The 14797-nt window shown below is 41.1% G+C and overlaps 2 protein-coding genes across 2 annotated transcripts in view; one reads left to right on the forward strand and one right to left on the reverse strand.

Annotated features, from left to right (window-relative positions):
• The window catches only part of ugp2b (UDP-glucose pyrophosphorylase 2b), a 409818-nt gene that overhangs the window by 127046 nt on the left and 267975 nt on the right, over positions 1–14797 (forward strand). The gene's annotated exons all lie outside the window — the stretch shown is intronic.
• Positions 1–14797, reverse strand: part of abch1 (ATP-binding cassette, sub-family H, member 1) — a 37390-nt gene that overhangs the window by 11167 nt on the left and 11426 nt on the right. Inside the window, exons 5-11 of the mRNA XM_071905323.2 lie at positions 11112–11219; positions 9657–9750; positions 6451–6525; positions 5228–5408; positions 4242–4338; positions 3230–3401; positions 1797–1897 (exon numbers count right to left, since the gene is read on the reverse strand). Of these exons, the coding sequence (XP_071761424.1) occupies positions 1797–1897; positions 3230–3401; positions 4242–4338; positions 5228–5408; positions 6451–6525; positions 9657–9750; positions 11112–11219 (828 nt within the window). The remainder of the gene's footprint in view (positions 1–1796; positions 1898–3229; positions 3402–4241; positions 4339–5227; positions 5409–6450; positions 6526–9656; positions 9751–11111; positions 11220–14797) is intronic.

The raw sequence follows: 14797 nt of genomic DNA on the forward strand, positions 1-14797 counted from the left end.
TGGGTCTGCAGCATTCACCAAATGGACTATCAGGTTCAGGGATAATTCACTTTCAATTCACTCAGTGCATAATATAAAATGTATAAAATGTATTAATGGAGTCTTTATTCTTAGTCATTTCTCTATAGATTGAAAATATGAGTCCAGTTTTTGAGTTTTGAAGTTTTGAACAAAATCCACTTCACAAATTCCCCTCAATGGGCGGAGCCAAAAAGTTTTTTGCCTGAATGTGATCGATTCTCACGCTGCGACCATCATGCTCATTTACATAATATACACTTTTTTTCAACTTTTCTCACCCCTATCCTGTCATGCATCGGACAAATTCACTTCTCACAGACAATGAATGGAGGCTTTGTGAAATCGTGTCCGGTCTGTAACTACCCGAAGAGAATCAGCTGAAATGTAATTGAATACACAAAGGGAACTTGGCAAGTGAAACTGAGTTGACCCCAACCCTGATTCATACTGACGTCCAATACATATCTCATGACTCTTTGTAATCCTTCTGTACTGCTCAGATCAGTAAGAGAAGACACATTTTGTCCCAACAAGTCAACGTTGTGTGAAAACAACATTTGTAGCTCAAGTCGGCCATCAAGAGTGTCACATGAACAGCGCATGATTATGTCAGAATGAGCATGTGATTGGTCGGCGCTACGCCGTGATCTGCTCAGGTAGGTTAGGGACAGGCAGGACCAGACAGACAGGACAGACAGACAGGACACACACACACACACACACACACACACAGCCATGATTCACACCTAAAACAACAACTTTATCCTGGAAGATCAACTCATCATCACATGATGGCAACGCTGGGGTGTGTGGTTGGTGTGGTTAGATGTCTGTGTGTGTGTGTGTGTGTGCCTGTTTATGCGTACATCTGTAGCTATGTACTGGAATGCTGATTTCTGTGTGTTGACATTGGCATTTTGATGGAGCTGTTCTGGTTCACTGTGGATTTAGTTTGACTTGTGAAAATCCCTTTGACGCACGCACAAATGAGGAAATTGCGATTAAATGAAGAAAGAGTAAAAACAAAACTGCAACTGTCATCAGTTGGGACTGTGCAGTCTAGTAACTGCACCCACACCATCGGTGTCATCTCACATCTGGAAAGGCCCTGTGCATTTTGTGAGGATGTGAGCCTCCCTGGTAACAGATCAGTACGGTGGGGGAAGACTGTGAGATCGAAAGGAAAGGGCACTGACCTCAATGTAAATTACCTAATTTCCACCCCTAACAGCTGGTATCAAGGACCAGACCTGGTAAATAACCAGAAAACTCCAACACTCAGCCCTGTCTGTGTTAATCCCCAAAGAGACAGAGATGAAACCTTGGGTATCACATTGTGGTGGACTCTAATGTATATGTCTAATTTTATGTGTAACTGTGATGTTTTATATAATAGTTATTTGCATTATTCAATTTCTTTATCTTTACATGGGGGTTAGATAGCCATGTTTGATATTAAAGTGTTCAGGAATCTGTGCTGAGTTTAATAATGTTAATGTTACGACGGTCAATTATATTGGATAGATCTGGGATCAAAATTTGCAAAGGTGATGTTGGTGGATGTATTTTAACCCCTGGAGCAAAACACTGGGTATCCGTTCAACACGCTCAAAAAGTCCATTCATATTTTCCATAGGGATTTTGGACTACACACCAAACGGCGGAGATGCTAATCTATGGCGTACAAAACGCCATACGATGCTAGACAACGCAAAACAAAGACTTCCGCTCACGACTTTTATAAACCATGTAAACCAGACCAGAGTTCCTCTCACCTATTATACAGGTTGTGGCTGAAGTTCTTGCCGAAGCCGATGACGCCCCAGTACTCTCCGTTATAGATCCCGGTGAACGCCTCTGCATGGGACAGCGGCACCTGGGACACAGGCGGACACAGATATTTTATGATACACATATACAGCATATTTTAACCTTTATTTATCCAGGGAATGTTGACGGAGCACACTCTCACATGTGTATATAGTTACTCTACTGTTGGTTACTGAGCAGTTGGGGGTTGCATGCGTTGCTCAAGGGTACTTCAGTAGTTGCTGAGGGAGGAGAGATTGTTTTTTATTCCCTTGGCTCACCCGGTGTTTCTCAGATTTGAACCAGCACTCTGCACATGTATGTACAGCTGTTATATATGTGTGTGTTTGTGTTATACAGTACATGAAACTGTGCCTCTGTGCCAAATAAATACGCTGCATTCAAAAGCTGTCTACAAACACACACACACACTCGCACGCACACACTTTCCCCTTCACTGATTTCCTAGAAAAAGAACTCTGTGTTTGTTCTGCCCTAAGCAGAAGTGAAACTCGCTTGCTGAAGGTTAAAATAAAATTAACTCTTGAGGGCGAGCCTGTTACTTCCTGTCTAGAATCCACCATTATTTTAAAATACAATGCAAGACTGTTGCTCTGTTTTAGAACAGTACGCCAATCTCCTTTACATCAAGCAGACTTAGAATGCGTTTTTTTTTTTTTTTTTCCAGTTAGCAGCATGTTATCTGCAAGAGATGCCACAGGATTTTCACTTATGTTTTTAAAATTTGCGCTAACAAAAATCAAACAATATGATAGAAAAGTAAAAGTAACGACATTCTAACTTTAAAAAGTAACTACTAACAGATGTAAGAAATAAAATGAATATTGTGCTTTTTTATATGAATAGTACACTCTGTTCTTGCTTTCCTTTGTCCTGGAAAGTGGAGTGTCTTTTGTCCTGCTTACTATAATGATGTAATCAGTGCTTGAATGCATGCATGATCACTATATATGGTTATGTGTCGTTTTGAGTGATTCTACAGGTGGACATGCAGTTAAAAGTCCGAACTGGTGGGTTGGTTTTGAGCCAAGTAGGTTTGGCTATGGGCCAAGATTTATAGTTTTGTTTACTTTAACCTATATAAGTGGATCCTGAACTCCATTCTTTGTCACTTCTTTGTTGCTTGTCTGGAACACTGAACTGAACCATGCATGTCTGAATAAAGAATCCACAGAAGACTTTTGAACCTTGCTTAGTCATTTTGACCCACAACGGGTGAAGTAAAACTTTGCATTTACACAGATTACAAGAACTGAAAAACTAACATGGTCAGTTAGTACTCTAACACGTTACCCCCAACACTGACGACAACAAACATCTTGAGCGCCAGAATCAAACTCCCAACGCTGCGAACACACAACACGGACTAAACAAATACCTGTTCCACACTGGAGTTGTCCAAGAGGGAGAGCAGCAAGCGGCTGTAGGAGGAGGTGGAGAAAGTCTCGTTGTTCACCACGGCGACCCGGATCCCCTTCGGGTCTCCTCCGACACACAGACACATCAGAGAGATCTGGATGACGGGCAGCAAGAACTGGAAACACAACGACCTGCAGATACAGAGGATATGGGGCCGATATTGGCCTTTTGTTAAATATCAGATATCGGCCGGTCAGCATCATCTACTGTCGATATGATGGAGTTTCCTCCACTTCTACCTAGTCCTTTTCAAACATGTATTATTATTATTATTACTATACATTTACAGTCTTGTATATTTCATTTTACAAGCAAATTTTATTGTATATTTATTTGTTTATCGGTACGTGATCGAAAGAAATCAACTGAACTGAACTGAACTGGCTGGAAAATCTGCGATGACATTTTATTTTCTTTTGACATTTTATTTATTCATATAATAAACTATTAACTATTATTGATGTTATAAGCTAGCTTGAGCCCTTTACTTACAAAACAGTAACATTTTAGTGGATGCAATTATTTATGATTTTACATACCGAAAAGAACACCAGATAATATTTTTTTCCAAAGTGGATATACAGTATAGTATTTTGGAGTGAAAGCCTTCAATTATATATAAATTTACTAAAGAGGAACGCTGCTTTGTATATGTATACTGGCTAATACATAGCATACATGTTAAAACTGTTAAAAAGCGCTTTTTAAACATTTTTAACATGTGTATGCTATGCATTAACCAATAAATAATAAAGGCTTTCTACTTTTTGTATGGGAGGAGTGCCTTGTATACATTTTTTTTGCCTTCAATTATAAATATATATGTTTGATATAGGAATGCTGAAAGAGTACTAGGCAAAAGAAATAAAATTATACTGTATATTTTCAGTGTTTAGGGGCAAATATGTTTGGGCTCCATTGATTTTTAAATTCATTATCATCTTCATCATCATCACCATCATCATCCTCACCCTGGCATTCTCTTCATCCGCACCATGGTTTTGATCATCAGCGCTGAGATGTTCCTCCACTTTGGCAGCATGTGCCTGGCTCGCACCTTCCAGTCCGCTGTACACACACGCACACACACACACACACACACACACAATGACAACACACTTTAATAGGCGATATTCCAAAACCCAAAGCTACTTCACATATAAATACTTATATTTTGCACACAATTAAAAGTCAAAAATTTGTTATGACTCTGCAAACACAGGTAGATTCCAAAAACTTCTCATCAACATCTACGCTTCTCCATGAGTGTGTATTGCACTCTGAATGAACTTCCCCTGTGTGGGAAAAAGCCTGAACAGCCTCCATGACGCCGCAGACCAAAGAGGCCACAGAGAATAGCTGAAATAACATCGATGGCAGATTAAAGACCAAACTGTAGAGAACACCCTAAAAGGCAAAAAGACCTTCTAACAGAAAACATTTTTTTGAGAATGTGTCCTATTTCCAGTATGCCCTCAATGGTCCAAAAATGACAAAACCTAGAATTTTAGGATTTTTGACTATTCCCAGTGTGCCATGGCTTTGGCAATCACAGTTAACATACACATTTTTTTTTTACATTTGTGCAGGTTTCTTAGACTTCTATCTCTGGGCACTGACATTTTCAAAGGAATGTTTTTTCACGACTGAAACTGACTGTATTGGTTAATGAGTAAACTGATCTAACAAAATGTACACAGATTTCTAAGCAACTAGTCTATGGCATTTTAATCAGCTAATTACAGGCATTTGAAAAGGCTATGGCAAAATGATGACACTTTAACACACTGGATCCCATATATTTTAGAGATATTTAATAATAAATCCTACAATCATGCAGTTCAGATAACAACTGTATTCCAAAATGTATATATACTGCACTTTGGAATGAAACTCTTCATGCATAACAGTCTAATAGATAAGAATAAGACCTGTACACCATCTTTCACAGCCATACCTGAATATTTGGGTAGTTCCTCTGCAGGTCCCGGTCCAACCCCGAGAATTGGCCGACTCTCCTCCCTCCCGCTCTCGAACGACTGGCTGTCCTCTAGGACCCCGCCCTGCGGACTGCAGCCCCGCTTGGACCCCACCTGGTCTGACGTCTCGCACAGCTGCAGGAAGGCGTGCTCCAGGGTCTGCGACACGAGTTAGTGTGGGTCAACGGGGAAGCAAATATGGCTGACAGCTAGGCTTCACTGTGCATTCACAACGCTAGCGACAACATCACCGTACATCTGTTTTGTTTGTTTCTTTTGTTTTATTTTGTGGTGAGATATTCTGCAAAAGGTCCTCGTGTTTTTTTATGTTCGTTCAATCGTTCGTTCAATCGTTCGTCTGTCCATCACACGCAATATGTCTGACAGCACTGATTGGATTTTGACGAAACGTGGGGGAATGATGCATCTCACCGCTACGTCCTGGAATTTTCCAAACTACTTCGATTGGCCTGAGGGGGGCGCTCCATCGAACATTTGTTTGTCAATGTGTCAAGTGCTATAGCTATATATACATATATATATATACTGTATATATATAATGCCTACCGGATTTTGACTACACTTGGGGAATGCATCTGCGTTGCATCATTGTCAAAATTGCACTGATTGGGCCAAGGGGACCTGAGGGTGTGTGTGTGTGTGTGTGTGTGTTTGTCCATTACGTGACATATTAGTTACCGATTAGCCGTGACAGGGATTGCATCATTTGTAGGGAACAACATAATTACTGTTGCCTTATTATTTTGTTTTATCTCTTCTGCATTTTATCACTCTGTCACTGTCCAATGGCCAATCGGAGCCAATGCTGCTGCAGTGATAAGCGAGACATATTATAACAGTTGCTACCATGTGATTGGCTGTTGATGGGTGATATCGCTCAAAAGGTCAACCGCAGCCAACTTTCTTTGCACTGACAAATGAGGAAACAAAGTGACAGTGTTCCTCCTCAGGACTGTTAGAAGTCAGGCACTGGCACTATTTCCCAACATCCTTTGCTATACAAAGCATAACGACAATACCCTTACAGATACTGTATTAGTATCTCAAGTTGTATAGTGACACCTTGGCTCTCTGAAGGGCCCTTTTAATCTCCCCATGAAAGAACTCCACCTTCCCCACACCCACTCCCAGCACCCTTGGGTGTCTACACCAGTCTATGGAGTTTTCAACCAGTACTCACTGATGCACTGTGCTGCTTCATGACAGCGTCTGGAGGCCCTTCTGCCAGCAAACAGCCATTCCGCATGAGACCAACCTGCAGAGAGGACAGAAGTGTTTGGAGAAATCATTTGTTTAATGAATTCAAGCTAGTAATAGGAAGATTCTTGTTTTTGTTTGAGTGACATCCTTGTTGCTCAGCGCTCACTGCTGTGGTGTTTCTGCACTGCGCTTCCCAGAGATCACCTGTCAATCAAACAGTGTGGGCGGGACTGTGGCGTCTTCTTCCTTGGATTTTCTGTTGATGCAGTTTGAGTTTCTCTTTTCTTTGTCTGTTCAGCCATGGTGGCTATCGCTGCTCATGCTAACTACCCAGTTCTTCTTCTTCTGTTTATTCCAAACAAACCGGAAACGTACATTTTTTCCAGGAAAGAGCTACCAGACACCGGCTGTTTAGAACCGAAAATGTAAAAGCTTTCATGAACTGGATATAGGTTGAATCACTATTGTGTTATATGAATCAGTGATCAAGAGTAGCAAAACAGAAATGTATTTGTATGAAACTGTCACAGAATATTACTTTAATTATCATGCATATACTGTAGTTAGTCCTTGGTTACCATTTGTTTTAACCTCTTTGGAGTACCAGATGGGTTTTACCACATCAGGACGATAGTAAACTGATTTTCAGATACTTATAAGTTCCTGTAACTTGTGTTGTCCTGTGTGCTCAACTCATCCCATCTGGCTCTTAAGTGGGTCAAACAAACCATAAAAATATTGGCAGGGACTGTCTGACCCAGGTCTGTGTTGTGTAGAGTAATACCAGGCAGAACAACAACGGGCCTGTTGACATAACCTAGCAACACCACTTCCTTGGCAATGGAGCGATGCATTGTTACACCGTGTGCTGCTCTGCCTGACAGTTATGTCAAGTCGGTTTGTAATCGGCACAAAAGCAGAAATAAATCAAAGAATCTACCTCATTCCCCTGCAGTCGGAGTCATTTTCTCCCCCCCACCTATCATCTTGTGACTAAATGGAGACTCACTAAGCTGAGTGTCTGGTTCACAGCAAACATGTAGCTGCACCATCAGTGTAAAGCCAAAAATGACCGTGGTTATGTGGCCTTGTTATGTAAAGGCTTCAGAGATAGCAGGAGTTACAGGGTTAAACCCGTAACTGTTGTAGTTAGTTCTAATTTGACAGCTGACACACACACATACACACAAAAACAATAGAGTCTGGTAACTAATAAGCCTATTAACTGCAATTCTGTGACCACTTGACATGGTAGAGGTTTAAATCTCTAGAAAATGCACAGAAAGCACAACATGAACACATGAACACATACCAGCGTTCGACCAATACGGGCTTTTGAAGGCCGATAAACAATACCGATATTTTTCAACTTTTTCAACATGGCCGATAGACATGCATATGTTAGACCTTTAAATGAAGAATTACTTTGCAAAAAACATTAACAATTAAATTAATAAACATAATGTGGATAGAAAATTACATTTCATTGCAGGTTTTATAGACTGTTTTTATGTAGCTGTGTTCAGGGAGGAACCTGCACCATATCGGCAATGGACGACATGATTGGCTGATATCCAATATTGGCCTAATATATGGGTCTAACCCTAGTGCATACACCTTCACAGACAAATACACATATAAACACATGCATGTACACAAAGTAGAGGAAGAAGATATAGAAGAGGGGATTTGTTTCAGGAAGAAGAGGGAGACGGCAGATTCTTCGAGTACTTCAGCCTACAACAAAGCGGCAAGCGGCATGTTCCCTTTACAGCACTTTTACTTTTTACTCAGTGTGTGTGTGTGTGTGTTGGATTGTGCAAGAAAAGAGAAGTGAAATTCCAGCCTCTCCAAATCTGAAATCCCCCATTAGAAACACAAGGCCAAATAATCTAAAAACAAAACACACTCAGACTCACAGACAGACAGAGATTCCTTGCTTTAGTAGATAGATGAGCTTTGGTGCCGCATTTCGAAGCGCTGTCCATTTGCTGTAATTTGCATATAAATATCTGCACTTATTATGCACGCTGCGGCGTAGCCCGTTTTAATATTAAGTGCTGACTCCGCCCACCCGGGCCAGTTTCGGCATACGCCGGTAGCAATGATCGTCAGACCTCTCTGGATTAGACAAGCAAGTAGAGAAAACCGGCATCAGCCGAACCAATTTATTGCCAAATGCTTTGGGATGCAACACATTAACATTGCTTCCCATGGTCAGAAAAAGTCGCCAGATTTGTCGCTAGTCGCTTTTGAGAAATAAAGTCGCCAGTGGGGTCTGAAAAGTTGCCAAGTCTAGCGACAAAGTCGCCAAGTTGGTAACACTGGTGTATGCAAATTAACCTATAGACCGACATGCGTAACCGGTCAAAAATATTCTTGGTGGTTAACCGATCAACGGTTAACCATTGACATCCCTAGTGTCTACATTACTTTTCCCACTTTCACTTTTACTTCCCCTCTATTTCTTTACACTGACAGTATTTGGGTCCAGACTATGTAGACTTCCGATTATGGTTTAACGGTCACTGGTTTTGAAGGTCCAATGTGAGCAAAATCTGATTTTTGTGCATCCAGACCTGTTCATTCATCACACAGTAATTGGATCATATAAGTCACATTGAAATGACAGGTGTAATCATAGGCAATACGTTTCTTAATTTCTGGGTTATTGTATTTATTGCCTACTGGCAATTCAGCTTTCTGCTGCTATGTGTACAATGTGAGTTGACCTCTGTTTATCTCTGTAAATTACTAAAAACCATTACTACCAATGTCACATATTCCTGCACATTGATTATACTTGTGATTCTGACCATGAACCAAGGTAACAAATTACACAAACAGAATACTTGTTGAACTTAATTTGCGTTTTTTACAAGTGTCAGTAAAATGGAAAGTAGGCCTACACACACAAGAGCATCCATACAAACTCTATAGGAAGTTTTCCCCTCTCGCTTTCACTCTGGCTCAATTTGAGCCTTTGTCCTGACTGTCAAAACTAATAGAGAATACTCTTCTGCTAACATGGTGACACAGAGAAAGGACCCATTGTTCCTCTCTGAGGAGACTCATAGTATGGATGTTTCTGACAGTGGCTCTATTCCTGTTTGTGTGCGTTTGTGTGTGTGTATTTATGCACAGTTGTCTTTGTGTGTGTATATACATGCATATGAATTATCTCACCACATTGGCTTGCCTGGCCTCCTCTATGTAGTGTGTGGTGATGATGACAGAGACGTTTCCCGTCTTCACAATCTCCACCAGATGCTGCCAGATCCTAGAGAGAAGACAGAAGAAACCAAACGAATGACAAAGCTCTTGACCCTAACAGAACTTACCAAAACTCGCAGACTGTAAAAGCTTAGCTTTGCCAAGAACCATTAGCTTGCTAACTGTCTCATTTGAGGCTTTGTGGTCCTATTACACAAAGGGATTAGAGCCAAATGCTCAAGGAAAATGCTTTCCAAAAAAGTTTTCTGACTTGTTCTTTTCTGGTAAGTCCTAGGGGATACAAATGCTTGTCTGAGAGAGAGTGTGTGTGTTTGTGTGTGTGTGTGTGTGTGTGTGTGTGTGGGGGTATGACTTAAGTCACTTTCAGGGACACACACCAGACTTAAGACCAGTTGATTGGGGATGGCTTTTTACCAATTGGGGACAAAAGCCGTGTCCCCAATTGGTAAAAAGCTGATTTTTGGGTCAGTGGTTAAGGTTAGGGTTAGGTTAAGGTTAGGGTAAGGGTTAGGTTTAGGCAAGTAGTGGTTAAGGTTAGGGTTAGGTTAGGGTTAGGTTAAGGTTAGTGTAAGGGTTAGGGTTAGGCAAGTAGTGGTTATGGTTAGGGTTAGGGTAAGTCTCCAGGAAATGAATGTAAGTCCATGTAAATACCCCAAAAGTGACTTAAGTAAGACTGTGTGTGTGTGTGTGTGTGTGTGTGTGTGTGTGTGTGTGTGTGTGTGTGTGTGTGTTTTGCAAGGGTTTTTGGTGGATGTGAACTGGTTTTGCAGAGTGCTACAACTGACCTTATTCCCACGGTGGCCATTTTGAACTACCTGGAAGATTGACTTTATAAAGAACTAGTATACTTAACATATTGTGACTTCAGATAGACCTAACATTATCAAATTAACTAGCAATCTCAGGGAAAACATCTACAACAACTGCCAACTGCAGGGAAGTTGGTTAGCTTACTAGCTAGTTAGCTACTAGCTAGCTACCTAGGCTAGATTCCCGTAGCTAGCTATAGTGGACCAAACATTACCTTAAAATATGAACCTATATCCCTCCGGATTCATGAGATCCATTTGTTTCTAATATGTTTTTCAGTGGGGAATCTGAAATGACAAATGTTTGTCTGATTCCTGATGTTTGTATGATGTGCATCTTGTTACACAACAGTAGGACAGAGCTGGGCTGGACTTCTGGGTAGAGTTTCCACTGAGAGTGATGTAATTTCAAAATGGCCACCGTGGGAATAGAGATGATAGACATGCTGTACCATACCAAGAATAGCATATGAGCTGTACCCAAACATAGCAAAGGCCAGTTCTTCATTTTGAATGGGAACAAGACTGCATATGATATGGTAGTGTGATGGTATGACGATATACGTGTGTGTGTGTGTGTGTGTGTGTGTGTGCATACTTGGCCCTGAGCACCGGGTCAACTCCAACTGTTGGCTCATCCAGGATGAGTAGTTTTGGATTCTGAAGCAGAGCGGCTCCAAGGGACACTCTCCGTCTCTGACCTCCACTGTAACACACACACACACACACGAGAGAAAGAGAGAGAGAGAGAGAGAGAGCGAGACAGAGAAACAGAGAAAACAACAGAGTGAGCCCAAAGGCTATATAAGGGTGAATTTCCCAGGTTTCTAAATGATCCTCTCATCCTGCATGCCGCTCACTCCTCAGGTAGGAGGTGGGAGCCGAAAGCAACAGAGACAAAACCTGCAAGACGAACCTGCCTGACAACACCGAGGAACACAACAATACCTGGGAGCGCGAGGAAGGGGCATTTTAATTTGACAAAAATAATACATATTTTCGACCCCATTATCGCAAATTGGCCGATTGATCCTATGATTTATTGAAGACAAAGGGAGAGAGACAGAGAGAGGGAAACAGAGAGAGAGAGGTAGAGAAAGCACTAGAAAGAGAGGATGGGTAGACGAGGCACATGATGTGTTTATTCATACCAGGAATATTTTCCATGTTATGAATGGTGAACAGTTTCAGCAGCGTATGTGCCCCAGTAACTCTGCCTTAAGGTTAGCTATTAAAACTGGTGTGGAGGAGACGATGAGGAGCATGTTGTAAGATGGGTAACATGTTGCATAACAAACAGCATTCAAGGTCTGACAAACAGCTTCATAGCATTCATTTTTTATTGCTAACCATTCATTTTTTATCGCTAACCTGAAACTGCCAGGAAGACTTTTACTCAGACGTTTTCACTCAATAACTTGATGTTATGTTAAACTGCTCTGCCACAAATAACATAAACAGTAGCCTACATGAACATGAATTACTCAATGAATACTAATACTACATACTAATGAAAACTGACTTGAGGGTCCTCATTGGGAACAGAAGGGTCGTGCTCCATAGGGCTAACGAGCTGTGGTTAACAGAAAGGCCGATTACTATTCCCCGCATAATTGGCGAGTTTAAAAGGGGCATTAAGTAATCTATTACTTTTATCAATCTCTATGAACGACCAAGGAATTGCAACAGGCCTCTGACACAGCTTACGGTGGCTTGTAATTGACAAAAATAACAAATTCACACTTTCACAACAGCTAGTAAGCTAGCTAATTAGAGCAGATCTCCAGCAGAAGCGTCTGGTGAAGAGGTAATATATCTCCAAGCTAAACGCTGGAGTACTGGCTTAGTCGTTTGCTTGTTTTGGCTGGAGAACAAGGCTTTATAACCTTTGTATCTGAATTGTCTTGTGACTCTGGCTGCTCCCTCCTAGCACCGCCCTTCATGGTTGAGCAGCTGAAAATGCGAGTAGGAAAGGGGGGTTGATGGGTGGAGAGTTTTAAAGGCCAGAAATTTCACAATTGCACTTGGCAGAGTAACCGTTGGATCACTAGTATTGATCAACAACCCTCTCAAACCCCCACAGATATATTGTAGTCATTTTGTGATATGGGACAGTAAAAATTTTACTTATTGCACCTGTAACGCTTATCTCTGTCTATCAGGCCCATAAGTTCAAAGCTCACACTTTTGGTTTAGATGGTGTTGCAAGCAGCTGTGAGGTAGATTCCCACCTGCTTCCCAATAATGTCCCTACATACTGTACCCACTGTACTCTCAGTAGGTGGTTTGACTGTGTTCCTGCAAGGGAGTGGTAATAAAATTCACTTCTCTCCATCGTCCGTATTTCTGTGTGTCAAACCCCTGCTGAACTGCTACTGATAGTTAGTGACATGAAGGGGTCAGGGTCAATTTCAGTTCATTCAATTAAAGGTGCTGCATGCCGCATTTTAACATAAATAAATCACATTCATTTTGAGACATTAGTAAAATTAGAGTCACCTCTAGCAGCCTCTAAGGTCAGATTTCACTGGAAATCTGCTGGAAGAGGCCGGTGTTCTTCCAGAGCAAACTGAGCTAAAGCTTTCACAGTTTCTGGCAATGATAGATGGTGGAATGAGTAAAAGGCAGATGGAAAAATCACTTCCATAACGTATATTTTCCCTAAAGCAATATTTTGAATCTGCATTTTACTGCCAACTTCAAACAATGCTTCCTCGGCAGTTAGGCAAATGCATGTAGGAAAAACAACAAGGTCTATAATTTCTGGCAGAGCTGATATTACATTTATAAACCAGCTGATAACAAACAACACTCTTTTTATCTCACTCCTTATCTCACTCCTTATCAGCCAAAGTCATACTGTGTTATGGACGCTGGGTTTCCAACCTGACGGGAATGGGATTGTGTGTGTGCGCACATGCATTAATTAAAGTGAAGTCCAAAGACACCGTTCGATAAATTACTTTATGAGTTGGCTGTATCCAAGGATTTATGGCTTCAATTCACCACCAAACTGATGATCACATACTGGACCTCCTAATGTGTCCACAGGCAGTATTGTTGAACGTGCTCATGTTTTTGGTGAACGGTGAACTGAAAGTATCCGTTTGCAACTAATGAACGTGAACGTGAGCGTCGTTAACTCCCGCGAGAGTTAACGACGCTCACGCACTGTGTTTTACGGCACCTGGCATGGCTAGTGCAACTGGCAATTCAGATGCAGATACCGGTACTGCTGAAGTACTCTAAATACTCTAAATTGTGTGCTCTGCAGAACTGAAATCATAGCACATCTTTCAGCTAGCGACTGTAATGAAGCCAGTGGTGGAGCCTGTACCAGCTCGCTTGGAAGCATATGAGTCTATTTTAGGTTTTTGAACTGCTGCATAATTTGGTTCATGCAGGCTAAATAAAATTTCCATTGCATCTACAGTATACCTTTACTGCACCTCTTTTTCTCTTCACTTTCTGCATAATATGACACATTGTTTAAGTGGTAAAACATATACTCATATTGGTTTTTCTTGGCTTTTAAAAGTAATCTCTGTGATTCTATAGTAGTATACAGTAATTCATTTAGTTTGGGAAGTGGGCAGTGGCAATGATTGGGGGCTGGGGATGGATGGGTAGGAGGAGGTTCTATTGAAAAAGAATAGCTTGGAGCAGCTCATTTAAAAAAACGGAAGAAATGAACATGAACTAGTTCATTTTTTGGGACTGTGAACTTAGTTCAAAATTCAAAATTGTTAACTATGAACGTGAACTAGTTCATTTTAATCTGTGTGAACTGAACTTCGAGCTAGCTCTTGTGAAGTGTGAACTTGCACAACACTGTCCATGGGTCACTGACTGTGTTTCAATAAAGCCTGGGAAAGTGGAAAATGATCTACTGCTAATGAATTGTACACAAAGACATATTGTCATTTCAGTCTCTGCAGTTAGCGACAGTATGATAGAGTAGATTAGATATTGAAGGGATCCCAATATACCATAGAATGGCTAGCAACCTCTTCACCGTGCTACTGTCCTATGGCTAATTTGAGCTTGCTGATTGCTAGCTGTGGCGCCAATGGTGGAAAATGTAACTATGCTAGAGCCTGAATGGCTGCTGATGGACAAGTCAATGGGACCACAACCCAACTTCTGCTAAAAATATAGTCAATAAATCTTGTTTTCCACAAGGCTTCAGTAGCTCATTTGACTTCTTCTAATGTGGTGTCCTTATGGCGATTTTCCAAATAATTGTGTCATTAACGGGATATAATAGATTCTTTCCTAGTGATT

Source organism: Centroberyx gerrardi, chromosome 15, assembly GCF_048128805.1.
Source record: "Centroberyx gerrardi isolate f3 chromosome 15, fCenGer3.hap1.cur.20231027, whole genome shotgun sequence".
Classification (NCBI taxonomy): domain Eukaryota; kingdom Metazoa; phylum Chordata; class Actinopteri; order Beryciformes; family Berycidae; genus Centroberyx; species Centroberyx gerrardi.